Source organism: Mauremys mutica, chromosome 9, assembly GCF_020497125.1.
Source record: "Mauremys mutica isolate MM-2020 ecotype Southern chromosome 9, ASM2049712v1, whole genome shotgun sequence".
Lineage (NCBI taxonomy): Eukaryota > Metazoa > Chordata > Testudines > Geoemydidae > Mauremys > Mauremys mutica.
This window is the reverse complement of record NC_059080.1, coordinates 1,929,734-1,949,044: the sequence shown is the minus strand read 5'-3', so window position 1 is coordinate 1,949,044 and position 19,311 is coordinate 1,929,734. Positions and strand designations below refer to the sequence as shown.

Sequence of the window (19,311 nt, the reverse complement as noted above, 5' to 3'; positions counted from 1 at the left end):
ACTGCTGTCTTCTTCTCCAGAACAAGCTTTCATTTGATTACAAAAGGGTAAGTCTCCAATTGTTATGGTTGCAAAGAAAACCTCAGAAATGTGAATCAAGCATACCCGAGGCAGAGACATCTAGCTGAGTCTGCAGAGAGCTTGGCGCAGTCACTCTGAGACATGCAAACTGCCCTGTTCACCTCAGTGAGGGGTGAACTCAGATGCCCAGACGCAATGATTTAAATGTTAACGATATTGTTAACTCTTTCATTCCTCGTATGAGACAGGAGGGGAAGGGTCACCCTCAGCACGAGTGACTGTGAATAAGGGCTCGTTTCGGTACCACACGTGGGTGGCATTTGGGAGATGGCAGCAGTTATGGTTTTTATCCTGGGCCAAGAAGGAGTTGAGCCATAGGAGCCTGTCAGAGCCCATGGGAACATTCAAGTAACAAGGGCAGCCAAGCACAGGGAGCGCCACAAGCTCGCACAGCACAGTTTGAACAACCTTCCCTAAGCAGTGTCTTGTTTTGGTGACACATGTGGTTGGGGCTTGTTTGGTGGGCAGAGCATGGGCGAGCATCCCTTCTGTGCTGCCTCCCTGACCCCTACTTTGTGCTCAAGACAAGCGAGATGCTTTCTGTAGATCGAAGCCAGATTCTGAGCACTGGTGGCTGCATAACTGGAAACAGGCCGTCTGAGGTAAGCCAAGTTCTAGGCTGCAGTTACAATCTCATGCTCCTTCGTGGCAGTGTCAAGATCAGACTCTAAACTCCAGTGCACAGCTTTACCCAGCACACACCAGAGGCGTCCAGCTCACCCGTCTTCTGCACCAAGCACCTTGTTTGCCTTCTGATTCACAGATTCCATCTCTCTGTTTTTCACTGCTGTATTTCTATGGTCTTGGAGGATGAAATTAGGCAGGTTTGGTCCTGAGAGCTCCTTTTAGCTGTGGGAAATATCTGAGATACTGGGTAAACAAAGGTGGGGACTGTGCCAAAGACCATGGCTCCAAAAATGCTACCAATGAGAGAAAAAAGTTGTCTCTAGGCATCTCAGTCTAAATGCCCAAGCTACGGGCGAAAGAGGAAAATACTTTTTAAATTTTAAACCTGAATGGATCTGTGGTTCAATAAAAGCTTTAGTCAGTAGGCCAGACGGTTGTGTTATGCTCAGAGTTAAACAATCTTTTAAAGTCGCTTCCATCCGCTCGACAATGGATCGTTTATTATAAGCACTGTGGTAGTGCCCACCAGCCCCGGTCAGGATCAGGGTGTAATGCTCATGCCTCTGCACACACCATTTGACAGTACATGCAGGGGGGTTGCTCGGTGCTGGCATCGTGCTTTTCTGCTCTCACACTGAGGGCTAAGATTCATTGCAGTCTCCCCCAGATTACACCAGCCTTCTGATGCTTGGCCATGCCCATGAGCAGCACAGCATTGTGAGCAATCTCCTTCCTCCCTTCCTCCTCCCGGCGAGGGGACACAAGCAGAAGGGGACTCGTGTGTGTGTGAAGATCGACTCTTCCTTTGCATTGGCCTGATTCCCTACTGCTGCTAGCAGGGGTTCCTTCAGGCCTTCCCTCCACCTCCACGGCTGCTGTCCCAGCCTGCCTATTTGTGCAGTTTGAATTACAAGTGGGATGGGAAAAATGATTTTGTCAGGAGACCCCGATCAAGAAGATCCGCAGGTTCCTCCAATGTGCCTGAACCAGCCCTGTTACCTGAACATGCTCCCCCAGTGCACTGCTGCCCAGTAATTCCTGGGTAAAGCTTGGGTGGTGGGACTCTGCTCTGTGGCACAGGGCACCTGCCAGGCAGATCCAGCACTAAAGGAAAGGGAATGAGGTAAAAGCCTCTAAAATGCAGCATGCACAAACTGGATGTTTTCTATTTAAGTGAGTTCAAGTAATTGCTCTCTTGGCCTAACAGAAAAATCTATTTCCATGTGTTTTGAAAACTGCTGAAGATATTTCATTAGGAAGTTCACTTCCATACATATACCTTCTGTTAAGCCATGGGGGTGGGCGACTCTGAATTATGCAAGCACAAGGTCAGTGCAATCATGCAGTGTTTAAGTGCTCCCATTTCAAGCTACAGGAAATATGGCACATTCCAGTACTATTTCTTACACCCTCAAGAGAAGTTTGCATGAAGTCAAAATAGATGTACGCTCCTTGTAATTTCAGAGACAGTTCCATTTTTCGCCAGGCGATTCTGAGCATTACAGGAAGCGTAAATAGCAACTGAAATCTAAACTCAGGAATTACTGAAAATAAAATACAGGTTCTGTGCAACTATCACAAAAGTCCAATTTGAGGCTAGACAGACAACTGCAAATAAAAGGCTTTATGCATAAGATTTTGAACAGCTAGAAAGTCAAGCCATGAAATCCATACACAAATGATACAGTGATTTCATTCACTGCTGACATGACGCATATAGCTTAGAAACCTGTGCAGTTGGTCAGTGCATTTAAAAATTAAAACGCTATCTCATGCAGTGGTTCAGTCAAATGAAGAAGTCACATAAATATCCCTATTTTTAACTTTACAGGCCAGTAAATCAACCACTAATCAAACTCTTAAGTTAAGTAACCAGCATGGATTCGTATCTGCATTGTTTGTTTCTGAGAACTATTACTATTACGGCATTTAAAAAAAATCAGAAAAAAGAGCCCTGAGAAATGACTGCACATGTCTTTCCTTGCTGCAAAGAGGTAAATGTGAACCCCTTGGAACACTCGAGGAATTCTGAGTCTCAATACCAAGCCTCAGAAAAACAGAGCCAAACTTCCAGTCACACACAGAAAAGGACATAGGTGGATATTACCCCTACGGGATGCTCACAGTGGTTATGCTTAGGGCTAGTCTGCACTAGAAGCATTACAGAGGCTAAAACCACCTCCACAAGAGGCACTAGCTATGTCGGCGGGAGAGCTGTCCACACCAGTGCTTAGGTCAGTGTAACATACGTGGTTTATTCACACCCTGGAGAAACGTAACTTTATACCAACATAAGTGACAGAGGGTACAAGCCCTCAGAAAGCCAATATTTTACCATAGTGCAGAATAATTTCCTTGCCCACCCCCCCACACTACAGTAGTCAAGTCAATATTACAGCGATAATTCTTAGCGGTTACATAGTGCTGCTCACCCGTAGATCTCAAAGCACTTGAAAATGGAGGGCGTCATTCCCTTTGTTCTACTGATAGGAAACTGGGGCAGCGGTGGAACAACTTGCTGAAAGGCACATAGAGAGGCGGGGCACAGCTGGGAGTGGAAGCCATGCATCAAAGCGCCTCGTCCGGTGCCTCATCCGACAGATCACCCTGCCTCCCGGGAACAGATCAGTTTGGGCGATTGCTCCCACTTCAGGGAAGCAGATGCAGTGAGGTGAACGTGAGACTGTCTAGTGAAGGGAATGATGTGGCCAAGGCTACATAAAGAATAGCACCAAAAATGCACCAAGCAGCTCATTGGAGAGTTGATCTAAGCAAGTTCCTGGCAAATCCTTCCTGGTGGGGTGTATATTGAAATAACGCTGCACCCCACTACAGTCTGTTCTGCCTCTAGTATTCAAGGGTTTGTCTAGTGTTCACTGTGGGGATGGCACATTTTTATCCTACATTTAAGGGTGTTTTTAGAGGAGTTACCGGTTCTGACTGCAGCTGTCAGGGCACTCAGAAGGGAGACAGATTGATAACAGGGATCCCAAAGGAGAAGCATGGCTGGGGATGTTCACAGCCTGACTACGGACATGCACCAATGCTGTACTCCGTCCGAAAAGGGCAGAGGCTCCCACCTCGAAATGTTCTGGACAGTGTCGGTGTTTGTTTTACAATCCTTGGGAGGGAGTTCAGTAGGTTAGGAGGAGCCTCCACCAGGGAGAAGTGGTAATGGGGTATCAGATCCTGATTAGGATGCAATGGAATTGCCACACTGACCCTGTCACCCACTGGAGAAGGGATGGGAGACAGACCAGCCATTATGGTGAGATGTCATTCCAGAACCCTGTTGCTGCACCCGAGTACAGAGCTATTCTTTGGTGTATGACAGCTAGAAATCATTGATCTAGTGTTTTTGTGGCATATAAAGCTGGATGTGGCCCAATGTGTGTTTTGTTACAGTCAGTTCTTTGAAAGCAGCTACACTTCTTCCTGCACTGGGTCCCACTCCTGTGAGATGCAGAGTGCCTTCAAACCCTATTGAAATCAATGCACGTTCACGGCACTCAGACCTTCTTAAGATCTGACTCTGATTTAAAGCCTCTTTTGTCTTGCCATGAGACAAATGAGCTGGAGCTGTTGGTGAGGCACTGCTGTTATTTTCTAGCTACTTCTCTCTATTCTGGGTTTTACCAGAATGATTTACAGCATATCCTCTGGGAAGGAAAAATATTCTCCATCCAAGCAGTTCCTTATAGCTGGCCTCGGTAAAAGAGATCATCACTTAAAGGTTTTTTGGAGATCGCTCCTATCCTGACAGCCTGGGGCCAAATACAGTTTCCAAAGGAGCACCCATTCCCCCAGTAAAACTAGAGAGAGAACAGTAAAGCCCATTATTTCCTCTAGCGTTCTACTCCTCTGGTTATTCATGCAATGGGTACAAACTGTGCACAGCAATTCATGGTAGCCACTGATACCGACCTGCTGTCACCTATGTTCAGTTGAACGGGGGAGAAAATGGAAGTCACTTACCGTATAGAATTGTAACGAGGGAAACGGGCATGACTAGGATCCCCACCAACATATCTGCCACCGCCAAGGACATTAGGAAGTAGTTTGTGGCATTCTGTAGCTTTTTCTCCAAGGAGACAGCCATAATTACAAGGATGTTTCCACCAATAGTCAGCAGAATGATAACCAAAATCAGGAGGGCTGGCCAGTTCTTCTCCCTCATGGACATACGAGAGACTTCTCCCCACTCAGAGGCATTAAGAGGGTCGGACGTGGGCAAACTCTGATTCAGAGTCAAATTGTTGCTTAAGGGCCAAGCCATCAGACCACCGTGCAAACTAAAATCTAGCGTGACAGACACCGTTGTTAAGCTGACTAATATCCCAGTACCACTTATAGTGCTCATTCTCTGGAGCTGATTTTCCTCTTTAATTGTTCCTCAATGTTAATTTCTTTTTCAAATGGAGGCTCCAAGGCAGCAGCCGAATTTCACAAAACCAGCGCCAGAAAATTGTTTGATCTTCCATAATGGACTAAACCTTACAGAAGTTAGAGTGGAGCTCTTCTGGTTTTCCTCTGAGATGATGTTAGATGACCACTGATTGGCAACCCAGAGGGACAGGAGATTTCATAATGTTCAACTCATTTTCATGTCCAGCATTCTGCAAAGAAAAGAAAAAGGCACCTTCTTTTTCACTGAAATCACAGTACATGCAAAATGCTCTACATCCCCATGCAAATGACATTCTCCTCCTCTCTCCTCCTGCTGGATAGAATGTTCTCCAGACTGCAAGTAATTTATCTTATGGGGACAGACCATGCCTATAATTATGTAGGGGAAAAATCACATCAGTGTGTTCTGGCTGGTTAAAAGCTGATTATCGCTAATTAAATGTTTTGTGAAACCAGCAAAAGCAAGTCTGAAGAGCGAGACATGTTTCAGTTGATAGCCACTTCACAGATCTTCAACCTCATATACAGTAGCAATTGTACGATGCTAGAAACTCCAACAAATGCTGATAGCATGGCGAAAGCGCAATATAAACTATAATCTTCAATGGAAGTATTTGCACAGAGCTTGTATGCTCAGAGATGAAGCGCAGGTGACATTTAAAACACTAGGACCAAAATGATTACTCCTGCCATAATAAAGGAGACTATACTTTGTGTTTAGTTTGACAAGTGCATAGTAAATCAAACCTGACATATATTCTTATCTGACACCATTGCTGCCAATCTTTCCAAATAAACAAACAATTAAAAACCAAAGGGGGAGGAAAGACAAACCTCTGCTAAACTAGACCAGTATTTTTACACTTGCCTTCATCCCGCCGAGTGTCTTTGTGTGCAGGAGGCAAGCACACAATGAATTCAGTGGCTCAAATCCTGTTCACCTTACAGATGCAAGCTGAGCCATAGCCCTAAGATGTCAGAGCTGCTCAGCCGCTTTGTCATGGATATTTGTTTTCAATTTAGAGTTTCTAAAAATCTGTTTTTTCAATTGACAGATTATTTTTTCATAAATCGTTTAAGGCCAGAAGGGGCCATTGGATCAGCTACTCTGACCTCCTGTATAACACAGGGCAGAGAAAAGAACAAGGAGTCCTTGTGGCACCTTAGAGACTAACACATTTATTTGGGCATAAGCTTTCATGGGCTAAAACCCACTTCATCGGATGCATGCCGTGGAAAATACTGTAGGAAGATATATACACAAAGAGAACATGAAAAATGGGTGTTGCCATACTGATTATCACTACAAAAGATTTTTTTTCTCCTGCTGATAATAGCCCACCTTAATTGATTACTCTTGTTATAGTTGTTATGGCAACCCCCATTTTTTCATGTTCTCTGCGTATATCTATCTTCCTACTGTATTTCCACTCCATGCATCCGATGAAGTGAGCTGTAGCCCACGACAGCTTCTGCTCAAATAAATGTGTTAGTCTCTAAGGTGACACAAGGACTCCTTGTTCTCTTTGCGGATACAGACTCACACGGCTGCTGCTCTGAGACAGGGCAGAGAGTTTTACCTGGGAACTCCTGCATTGATCCCAATAACTTTTTCTTAGGCCCTAGTTAAACAGGCACTTCAGCATGCTCCCTATGCTTAGCTGAATCGGGGCCTTAATGACTCAATTGTTTTGACCTCTGATCTTGCACCAATGAAACCAATGGCAATTTTGCCATCCACTGTGTAGGAGCCAGGCCTCTAATGAAATGCAAAATTTCACAATCAGCAATGGGAAGAAACTATGAAAGAAGAGCACTAAGCAGCATCAAAAGGAAATATGCTGGTTTTAGCACATTTTTCAGCTTCTTGTCATAACCAACAACATGCAAGTGATCTTACGTCATCATTTAAAAAATATGGACAGAAAAGACTCTCTACCATATTGTTTGTATATGATCCATCACTTTGCTATCCTAGGATCAAAAAGCTAAAGGTAATTTACCGGATTAAATTAAATGTTATGTAAAAAAGACGTGCTCCGAGTCTTACAATAAAATGTTTAGCATTCACAGTGGCTTGGGTTACTTACTAATGGGTTTCACATGGAAAAGCAGTTCTCAAATGAGCAGAGTGTATAACGAACCCAGGTTTGCTTCTGAACTAGAGCTAATTAATTCCAAAGATCTCCAGACCTCAGAGTTAGGGAGACATCTGTGAAATTTGCACAGAAAATAGTAGTGCATCTGCACATGCAACTAAAGTGATAAATCACCGGTAACCACTTATTTACTCAACTGTAATGCTCTTAAAAAATCACCAGTGACTTACCAGTAAATTGCAAAATACTTCCACAACATTCACATTAAAATGATAAATGAAAATAGAGCTGACTACAAACTGCTTTCCTTCTGCTAAGGGAGCACTAGTGAATGACATGCCACTCGGACTGTCTTAAAGCAGGGCATGAAGTTTTGCTCTGTGACTCGCCCCCATTAAAGTTAACAGGAATCTCCTGATCAGAAATTCAGGGGCCTTTCATCAGATACATACGCACAGCACTGAAACCAATGAGAACTGTGCACATGGGACTGATGGCAAGACGGGACTCCTGATGCAACAAGTGTTGATACATTATGTGCTACAACTATTAACACTCCTAAATTAAACTTGCTCAACATGTTGAAAAAAGAATTTTTTTCCAATTATTTGAGTAAATTAATAAAAAACAATAGCCCCCCTGGAAAGTAGCCTGGTGACTCCACCAAACTCTATGGGGTTCTTTGCAGTGTTAATGAGATCTTCAGAATGTCACAGAAATCTACCAGCAGCACAAAACCCCAGGAACGTTGACAGGTCTCACTGGAACATTAGAACCCAGATCTCCAGAACAACAACAACAAGGTCAAAGAGCCTGGGCTTCACGGGGGGGAACCATTTCTTGTACTAGGAATTGTACCAGTCCCATTGATGATTTGGGGCTCGATCCTGCAAGGTGCTGAGCACTCTGATCCCAGTCCTGGAAGTGCTAATGTAGGTACCTCATTTTAAGCACTTAGGACCCAATCCAACTCCTAATGAAATAAATGTGTCTCTTTCCACTGACTTTAATGGGAGCTGGATTGGCTGTGTAAGGATTTAGGACTAGTGTCTTACAGGACTAAGCCCTCTATACTGTCGCATGAATTTGATCGGAGGCCATGTAATACACAGCAGGATTATTCACTGTCGTGCCCTCAGTAACAACTCAACTTTCAAACAAGCACCTCCAGGGTTTCCCCAACACCACCTCTGTTAGTTCTTTGAGCATTGTCTAGAACAGCGATACTCAGACCTCAGTGCTTGAGGAGCCAAATTAGCGATCAACAGTGCCCACAGACGCCACGGGGGTGTGAATCATTCTTCCATTTACTCTCTCTCTCTCTATTATTCTCACAGCAAAATGACGGACCAAGTGTTCCACAATTGGTTAATACCATAGTAAAAGCATCCTGACTGGTTAATAACATAGATGGGTTAAGAATGAAGTCACACAGTGTTTTAATAGCATGTGCTGCGAAGAGCCGCAGCCACTTGCAGCTCCCAAGCCTCAGTCTGACTGGTCTAAAGGAATGGGGCCCCCATCCCTGCCTGTGCTCCCCGAGGCTGCTGCAAGAGCAAGGAGGACACCTGTCGGTTCTAAACACGCGATTCTCATGACTTCAATAACACACTCACGCTAGGAAAGGAAGCCGGAACTGCCCCTAATTTCACTCTGATAATAAATGGGCCATGTTTATTGCTGCTACCGTGTGTCACATGATCCGATTAAAGTTCAGTCAATCACTCCACTGAGAGAGCAAAGAAACACCCCTGAAAATGATTAGAAAGCAAGAACTGCACCAGGTTAAACAGAGCCGTACAACCAACGTGAGATTATGAAGAAGACACGTGCAGATGTTCTCATGACATCCAGGGCACATGATAGCAAGAAGGCTGTTACAAAATGAGGTCTCACTCTGGAAGGTATCAGAATAATACGCAAAAGGCAATATTTTAGAATGGAAGCAGCCAAACAACGTCATGCTGGAAATGAATAACTTGGGTGGAAATGATGTCAGAGGCTGAATTAAAATTTCCCAGGGAGGAGACGTCTTAAAGAGAAGTTAAAAATGAGAAGCAAAGAGACAGAAACTCAGTATTATTTTTCCCAATTTCCAATTTTATAAAAGATCCCATCACATTAATTATCTTGGGCCCTAACATTATCCCAGCCCAACGGCACAGAGATACCAGCCGTTCTTACATCCACAACAGGAGTTATAAACTGAGGAAGATTTCATGAAAAGAGGAAGATAAATCAATCTTTACAGACTGAATGAGAAAATCTTCCAACAGGCCTTGAATACAAAGGAATTCAGGCAGACATCCTCCAGCAGGCAGCTCTCCCATGGGTTTCCTGAAGCAAAAGGTCTCATCAGGGCAGCAGGTTGGGATGGCCACAAAGGGCAACTAGGTGGTATGTCCAACCACACATCCAGAAGACAATTCTTCCATGACTAATATTACAGCACAGCAGGGAGGCTGCTATAGGCACACTCTGAGGCTACACTGGAGTAGACAACAAGAAAAAAATCACTCACTCACTCTTTCCTCACTTTCAGTTTTCAAAATGAAGCCTCCGTTCTTCAGACACTAATGTGCTGTGAAACCTTGAGCGCACAGAGCCATGTTTGATTCCCCACCAAATACAATTTGCATTAAATAAAATGATTACAAACAGGAGAAAACCGTTTATCAGAAAGACCCGAAGAAAGCAGACTTCCCTACTCGCCTTCTTGCTGCAAATGAGCTGATTGCACACACAGAGATAGAGCCTTAGTGAGCCACTTTGTATGCAAAGTGTGTTTTCCAAATCTGGTGGAAATATATTCTAATTTCCTATAAAGAAAAATAATTGAACACTCTTAAATCCAGCTCGTCTTCTCAGCATTCTGCTTCTCTGTATGTGTCAGCAGTTAGAACTGTACACATAATTACAGCAACAGAACAATTTGGCTATGAAATTCAGGAACTGAATTAAGGTTGGATTTAGGATTGGAAGGGTAAACAATTAATCCCACTCTCCAACTTCCAGTTTTGCTGAGAAACATGGAATTGTTTCTTTTAAACTTGGCCCATTAGCCTGGCTATTATTAACAGGGACAAGGGAGAAGTCATTAGTACTGTAGCATAGAGGTTCTAACAAAACAGAAGGAAATGCACTGAACTATTATAACACCAAGGGACCTAAAATATGCTCCGTGTTTTTGGAGTCATATAGAGTGGGGCAAGAGCACAGAAGCTAGGGGGGTGACAGCACTGAGCCAGGGGCTGAATGAGAGTGGGGTTGCAGGGACACGTGGGGCAGGGCAGATGTGCCTGACTGAATGAGAGAGGTTAGGGGTCAGCCAGGGTCTGCATGGGAAGGCTCCCCAACTCCCTAACAATCCCTCCCCCCAAATACCCTGTTCCATACTTCTCCCAGCCACACCCAATGACCTTCCAGGTTCACTCCCAAGAAATTACTTCCCACTCCCTCAGCTCCTCCATTACCACCGACTGCCCCCAAGATTTTGCTTCTGCTTCTGAGGTATGTGGGAAATACAGCTCTACATTGTAGTTTAAATGAATTATTACTCAGAGTTCTGTATTAATATACCTAGTAAGGAATCTATTTGTCAAAAAACATCTCATGAATCTTTTTTGTTGTCTGTGTTGTTACAGACATACTTGCTGACAGGTATATTGAAATAAATTACCAAAATAATTGATATGGGCAGGATTATATTGTGCTATTTTGACAAATCAAATATGCAGAATTTTAAAATATTGTGTGCATAATTTTTATTTTTTTGGCACAGAATTCTCCTAGGAGTATTTATTGGACCAACTTGTGTTGATGAGAGAGACAAGCTTTTGAGCCTACACAGAGCTTTACTGCAGGTCTCAGAACATAGGTGGAAAGTCTCCTGTGTTGTCTTAACATAAGTTCATTTTGCATAATACATAAACCTTAATTGTATAGTGGGGCTGAAGGCTGAGCTTCATATGGAAAATCAGCCAACATCATTCAGCACCTAGAAATTAGGTTAATTTTTTTTATATAAAACAAAAATTTAAAAATTGGTTTCTGGGTTGAAGCCATCACATTATTTTCCTGCTGTATCTTTTAGTAATCATGAGGTGAAAGGCCTCTGACTAATTCCTTCAGCTACAGTCTTCTAAGCATATCACTATTGCATAAAATAATTAATATTTTATTAATTAATTTTACATATAATTTAAAAATTATCTCCATAACTTTAAACTAAAACTTCGCACCTATCACAGATTTTGCTGAGTTAACATCAAAGGGAAGATGCTAGATTTTGAGGCCTATTGCCAATTACAGATCAATAAATTACCATTATTTCTTAAAATAATTGTTTAGACATCAACAGAGCAAATTCTGTTCTGTGCCATTCTTCTTTTTGGTGGAAGTGGGTGAGTGACAAACACTAGAATTCTTTAATCTTTGAAGCCTGATCCCTTGTGTACCGAAGCTAGAGTAACGTTTTTGTTTGTATTCTATTGAGAATGCCTGAATTATTTCAAGTGAGGGTTTGGAAGGCTGCACATCAGAGAGGTTCTGGGAGACAGAGTCAGGGAAAGCTAAAGTTAAGTATGTGCCTCAGCCTGCAGTACTGGGGCTTTAGTAGGGACGCTGTGCCTTTCAGGAAGGTCTGCCATTGATGCTCTGCCACGAAAAGAAAATAAAGTAATTCAAACTTTCTTGGGATCAATATTATTTTTTCCTTAGATGTTGATATATTTGTCTTTAACTCCATCTCCACCTTGATAGCTTAGCAAAGATTTGCAGACCCTTATTTGCTCTGAAGGAAAACAGCTCTCTCATGATAAATTTTCAATATTTTTCTATGAAATGGACTAGATCAAAGCACATTAAAGAACTGTTAATGCACATCAGCAGGGTCCACATGGGCAGTTAATCCACACCAGGCTAGTGCAGAGTATATTCACACCCCAACTTCAGCAAACTAAACATTCGTGTAGACAAATCCGAAAACTAACCAAGGACCCAAGATGCAACTTTATGCCTAAGTGTTCTCTTGAGGGTTTTCTGAATTGGGGCCGAGAAACTAGGGTGTATCCTTTCATAGTAGATACTCGGCACATCCTCCAAGTTGTTCAGTGCCACCAACGTAGTCAGGAAGATAGTAGCAGTTCTCACAGAAGGTACAGCAGACAATCAATGTAAAGAACACTGAGCAGAATTTCAGGGACTCTTCACTGAAGAAAACTTTTTATCAATTGTTTTTTTTTCTTTCTGGTGCAGCAACGTATTATTTAATGACATGCACAGTAAACAAAAAAAAATCATTATTCGCTTGCAAGAGAAAAACAGATTAGCTTAAACCTAGGATCAGTTAATTATATTTCTTCGGGTCATAATTATGAATCACCATAATTCCTCCCCAGAACAAATAGCATTAATTTCCCTCTCTCTATCTTCCCTAATACTGTGTCAATACGACACTAATTTATTTTCAATGACAGGGGTGCCTTCAAAACAAAAACTCACAGAAAACAGCTTCATCTATCCTCAGTAGGCCGGACTAGGGTCTCTCTCTCTCTCCTTTAGTTCCTCAACCTGAGGAATGTGGAACACCCCAAACACATACTCAGCACCTATCCTAATCAGGTCCTTAAAGATCACAAGTGGTAAATGCGCTACTCAGCTCAAATATATGATCAGTGCAGTGTTATGACTCAGGGTCTTATCTAACTTACTGCCACTGATGTTTACTAAACTGAGCATTGTTACCCTCTCTTTTTTTTTGCACACATTATCTAGCAGAACAAATCTGCTAACAATTTAATTACATCTCTGTTCTATAGGCTAGTCACCGTGGCTTGACATTCACCCCCGTACAGAGAGCCATGTCAAGGACACCATTCCGTTTGCCTTAAGTGCTGCAGAGGCTTTGTACTGACCCTTTGTGTGGGGGGAGAATTTCACGCCAGAAGAGTATATCTGATATGATACACTAAATTGTGATGGTTTGCAAAAAACCACTTGGCTTGTGAGCTGTCCGGACTGATTCAGGACAGCATCCCTAGTGAAGACAGCACGTAACCATGTACTTCAGTCCCATTGAAGTCAACAGGACGTAAGCAAATGCTTAAAGTTAATCAGCTTTCCTGATTCAAGGCCTCTGTGAGCCTTCTCCTCTCTTTGTGACTGCAGGGACCCCCGTCATGCTGCCACTGGAGTGACTCTCACTCAAGTACAGCCGGGTGGGACATTTTTGTTTCATGTTGGCAGAACATGGTGTTTCCCTGAAGCCAAAACCCTTTCGTAGAGAGGTATCGGTTTCCATGCAACTTTAATCAGGAAGGCTTTTGGGTAGGGGGCAGGCGAATGAGAGACAGGTATAGCTGGGAAGTTAAGGTACTGGGATAGGTGAGACCAAGGCTCAAGTCCTGCTCTACTTGATTCGGAATGAAAAAGCTCTTCTCTGAATCAGGCTGAGCAAGGGTTTGGTCACAGCTCTCTCCCTCCCAGGCCAGCACCCTAAGCACTGGGCTAGAGACACACACTGCTAGTTTTGTGGAAGGGTTTTGTTTTTATTCCAATGTGGAACAAAAACACATTTGGAAACCTTGAAAGTTGGCATGAAATGGAATTGTCGGCCTATGGTCAAGCTCCTACTTTCAAGTCCCTCCTTATCTTTAGCAGACACAGTCATGGTACATTTTTCAGATAATCTCCTTAGGGAATCTTCTGTGTTAGTTTTTCATCCCAAAGCTTTACTCTCAGTGCTGCCATATTAAAAAGCACATTTCATTTTTTTTTCTGTTCAGCTCTGACTCCCTCACACTCTTCTGCCATTAGACAATCCATCTTTTTTTCCTGTCTCCAAAAGCTGAATGCTGCAGCTCCCCAGCTACTGTGTCTTGGGCCGGAAACCAGCTCTTGCGCTATCTGTTCCGGGAGTCCACAAAAATGTTCAAGCCCTCAAAAACTATTAGTTTCTTGTGTCTCTTGTCCTCTGAGAGGCCAATATAAATGCCTGCCACCTGGAGTGAGGTTACATGAAACCCAGATTTGTAAAAAAGAACCTGAAGAGTTTGACTGGCATAGCTCATATTTAGGATAAGCAGCTTGCTGGTGCTCTAATCTGTGTATATAAAATATAAAAGCATAAACCAGAATATACACATACACACATATTTTAGGGAAGGATAGTGAGGATTCATCTATCATTTCATAAAACCAGTTCCTCAGTTTTTGCATCGAGCAAGAGATCTGTTCAACATATTTCTGTTTGGGCCATTTTTTTTTGATCTCCACTCCAATTTTCTGTGCTTTCACAAATTATCCCAATTTTGAAACATCACTCATTCACTATCTGAAGAAACAGGGAAAGGGCATGTGACTAAAATAATCTTAAATGTTCAAAAATATAATCTAGGGAATTGGTTTTCTGTATCCTCTCAACTGTGCCATAACTTTGTGCATAACATGGGCCATATGTTCCCATGGCCACTGGATTCCGATGTCTTAACTTCTAGAACTTGAATTCTGTTACTTTTCACTGCTACAAGTCTCTAAGACTCTCAGCTAAATTTCTAAGAGATTGCAGCCTGCCAGGAGACTTTAGATGGTTAAATTACTTCCAGTTCAAAAAAAAAATTCCGAATGAGAACATCAACCTTTAAGGATAGTCGTGAGGACGTATTTCTTCTCTGATGGCGTAGTCAATGGTAGGTAACTGAATCGATTTTACTGGGACAGTATTCTGGTGATTTCAGTTCGAATGCTACCCAAAAAGGCTCGTTATCTGAATTTGTGAACATACATGTTCTTCATCTACAACCACTTATTGTTTTGAAAAATAATTATTGCTAGATAAGGTGAGGCCTCAGATCCACCATAATCACTTGTAGGAAGCTGCACAGTGTCTCCTCAAAAATAAAGCTTAGAAATAGATCCCACCTAATAACCCTATCAAAATCTAACCTCGATTCATGTCATCCTAACCAGCCTTTGTTTGTGCCAAGGATTCCATGCTAACTAAGAAAAAACATCCTACATTCAGGTCTTTATTTAAGTTAAAATCCACAAATTAGTTATTCTGTTTGGCATGAAGCCTTAAAATAACGATTTCCACATTGCTGGCTGTAAACAGATGTTCTTGTTGTGGTGTATGAATGCTGTTCAGTGCTGAAGACCTTTTAGCTACTCTTGCAGCCAGAAAGCTATTTCCCCTCGCAAACTAATGGAGCTCTTTGTTGTTTTTCTTCTTGGAAAGATTAGGAACCTAGGTAGAAAGAATAATGGTGTCACATGTTCTCTCTGGCACTTCCTACACACGTGCACTTGATTGTAACAGTTTCTGTTCTCAATTAATGTTGTTTCAGATGCCCAGAATATATATAGCTGAGTCCTGTGTTGCACCTCTAGTGCTGTACAGTCACTCATGTACATTAATGCTGTCACAGTTGCACTTAGGTTTCTCTACATTCTAATTGTTTTAATGCCAACTCTTGATGCATCTTTTATTTAGATAAGAGGAACTTGTTACTCATATTCCTTATTTCTCTCTGCTGTACCTTACATTTGAATGCACTGTCACATGGATTTCTCTAATTCAAGTCCTTGCAGAGGTGTTTATTTTAAACTACAAAATGTTTGATGGTTGTTTTCAGCCTGCTGTGACTGCAGGGTGATAATAGGGCTTATGTTAATCCTCCCCAGTTTTAGGTATTGCTTGGACTTCTTTAAAGAAATCAGATAAGTAGGGAGAAGAAAATAAAAAGGCAGCCACAACAAAGAATTTGTCTAATGAACTGTAAAATTGCTCACAGTTTTTCCATAAATGTAATTAAACTCTAGTAATGAAGTAAATCTTCTATGACTAAAAGTTAGTGTTATTCACAAAAATGCACGCTTTCAGAGCAGATGACATTAAACAGGAGAAGAGATATTATTGAAAGAAGAAAGGGGTTATTATATTTCCCTCTATTGTACTGCATGACAACAGTAGCTGTAAGAATCAGCAAACCATTAGAATCTGCAGCAACAACCGGCTAAAGACGACTACTGAACGGCTAAAATGCCAGCCTCAGTGCAATGCGAGAGACACCTTTCCATCAGATGTGACTCTCTTACAGGGGCAGTTGTGGTCTAGGGACATGAATTTGGGGCTGAGAGCCAGTAACTGCTGATTGCTAATTACAGCTCTCCTAAGAGGCTGGCTCTGCATGTGTGTGGAATTACACTGCCCTGCGGTAACTGGTCTAATATTGTGGATACAGGACTGACCAACTTCAAGCACCATTAACTTCTGCTCAGGGTCTGAAGGGTCAATAACAGACACTAGCCCTTATGCACCCCCCCTTGCCAGCGGGGGAGGAGCGTTGGTATGACTCTAAGGCGGGAGGGCATGATACCATCGAAGCAGCATTCCTCTGGTCCAGGCTCAGACATTTACCCCTTGGCTCCACCGAGGCTCTTAAAATGCTCCTACAGACTTTCCATCAACATTTACACAGAGCTGATTCAGTTTTCATGGCTGCAGAGAGTTTCTAAAATCCCTTCCCCACATTTTTATGACAAGTATCAGAGGGGTAGCCGTGTTAGTCTGGATCTGTATGACAGTGTCTGATGGGAAGTTTTCCTAAGGGAGCACGCAGGATTATTGCCGGGAGCTTGTCACATTGCCCACTAATTATTTGCACCCTGGTTGCATAGCTCCATTGCTGCACTGGCCACACAGTCTGAGGAGTGAGGGCACATCCACCTGTGCTACAGACTCTAGACTTTTAGGGATAAATAGTTCACTGGATTTTTTTTTAACTTCTGCCAAAAACGGCGACCCACAAGCATCCTACTTGGCTATATTACCCGCAGTCTGCCTCTTGAGTGCTTGCTATTCTGATGGGGAGGCATGCGGCACATCTTCAGGCTGTTGTTTATTACGGGCTCAGCTCCCAGAGGCAAAAAGAGAGAGCTGATTTTTATGTAAATTACGTGCAGCGGCTTTGGAAATCATTTAAGGGAGGAAATGGATCAATGTCGCTTTCCTTCTGGAGCCACTTTCTTCTCAGCGTTGTTTTCAATGTGACCATGGCCAAAATATATATATATATATTGGGGAAACAACAATTAATTACATTTTCTCATAATACTATATATTATATTTTCTGAGTTGCAAAGTAATCAGCTCTCCTTGTCACTTGCAGGTGGGAGGAAGGGAACAGCTCTGCAGATTTCATGGCCTTTGTTGTTAATATAAAATAATTGAGATGAGATTATCATTGGGATATTAATATTTCTTCTCTCTTCTGGGACAATGGCCATGGAAAATAGAACTAGAGCTAGACTCTGCCCTCACTGGCACACATCCAACCCCAATGCCTTCAGCTTCAGCATTCCCTGGCTCTTCTCCCATCTAATGCTCTCTTGGTACGTCTTTGGGCCTTACGGATAGTTAGTAAAGAAGGCAAGAGTGTGGCCCTTTGGATGTTAGCTGAAGCAGCCATCTGAGGAAAGGTAAGCCAGAGAATTGCTTGGTGATATTAAAAACTAAGAACTGTAATAATATGGCATGAGAGTCTTTAAAAAAGTCAAGGCAGTTTATTCTGGGAGATTCATACCCCTTCAGGTCCAGATGGATCAGTGTCACTGCAAATGCAGAAAGCCAGCGCTGCTTTGATTTTAACTACCTAGCACTTGGTTACTACAATACTAAAGGAAGTCCTAAGAGACAGATGGAAAAGGAATCCTTAACTCCTGGTCTAATAGTGAAGGCCAAAAGGACAATGTTAGACAGGAACATTACAGATCTAGTCTTTACGTCCTTCACATTCTTGATTTTAATAAATTGAGAAGAAAGAGCAGACTCTGTTTTAAGAACTGGGTATTTTCAATATTCTGTTTCTTTCATGTAGGCACGCTAGATCATGTTTCATCTTTTCATTCAAAGCATTCCCCACATTTGTTCTTAAACTGTGTTTTTAACATGACATTAAAGTACATTTCTTCAAGCACCTTAATTCCTTCAACTTCCAAATTCCACTCTCTGAAAGCATAGTCTGATGATTAACCCAAAGTCCGACACAATATAGTTCTTCTTATCAAGAGCACAACAATGCCAGACGAAATCTGTTCAGATACCTAACACTGCTAACATGAAGCAAACAATAGTTAAGAAGATGGAATTAGATTGACTATTACCCAGAGAAATGAGAAATGTCGGCTGACTAAAACTCATTAAACAAACACCGTGGAGGCTTTGCCAAGTTGGTTTTATCAGCAGGAATGTGCATGCTGGAGCAGCCTGGCGCAATGGAAGGGCCAGGACTCAACTTTCTTTGATGCAAAGGCAATCACAATATAGGATGAGGAAACAAAGAGGAAAACCAGCAAGATGTGGTACAAATACATCACAGCAGGACCTGGGAAGAGCTCAGGAAACAGGGACAGAGCAGGATACACCAAAATATACGCAGCAAGGTACATACCTGCTATGTGTGTGAAAGTCTCATTGTTGCCTTTGTCTCCCGAAAACATGTTATGCCCTAAGGGCTTGATCTTGCCCTCAGGCATGGGGGCAAGTCACATGTATAAAATCTGCTGCTGCTGCTGCACAGCCGGTGTGATGGTTTTGTAGCATATGGTGGGGTTAGCTGGGTCTGGAACACAGAGCAGCAATGGGGAACTTGTCGCCCTGTTCCCATGCGTGGCCTCAGCCCCCCCGGCTGTCCCTGTAACCCCGTCCCTTCCCAGCCCCGTGTTTCTAATTCTGCCCTCTCTTCTCTTACATGCCCCAGTTTCTTCCCATCACATCACCCCACACGCTCAGCTTTTCCTCCCTCCTCCGCTCTGCCCTGAGGAATACCTAGTCCTATTGCAGCCCCCCTACCATTGCCTCTGCTCCCCACCTCTGCCCCAGTCCCCTCCTCCGCTCTGTCTGTCCCACTTCTTCCTCTTCTCTTCCCACCGCGACGTAATGGGAGGAGGCGCACAGCTCCCCCTCTACACAGCGCTCATCATCGATTGGTTTCCTGCTCATTAACTGTTCCATGAACGTGTGTACCTCATATTACAGCTTAAAGATGCCACTGCAGCCCTTCCCCCCAAACCTGCAAGAGTTCTTCATCCCCACACC

The 19,311-nt window shown here is 42.9% G+C and overlaps 1 protein-coding gene across 7 annotated transcripts in view; it reads right to left on the bottom strand.

Annotated features, from left to right (window-relative positions):
• The window catches only part of HTR2C (5-hydroxytryptamine receptor 2C), a 594,342-nt gene that overhangs the window by 59,721 nt on the left and 515,310 nt on the right, over positions 1-19,311 (bottom strand). For all 7 annotated transcript variants that reach the window (XM_045029298.1, XM_045029297.1, XM_045029303.1 and 4 more), the window contains one exon: positions 4,684-5,324. In XM_045029298.1, coding sequence (XP_044885233.1) covers positions 4,684-5,068 — 385 coding nt within the window. In that variant the 5' untranslated portion in view covers positions 5,069-5,324. The remainder of the gene's footprint in view (positions 1-4,683; positions 5,325-19,311) is intronic.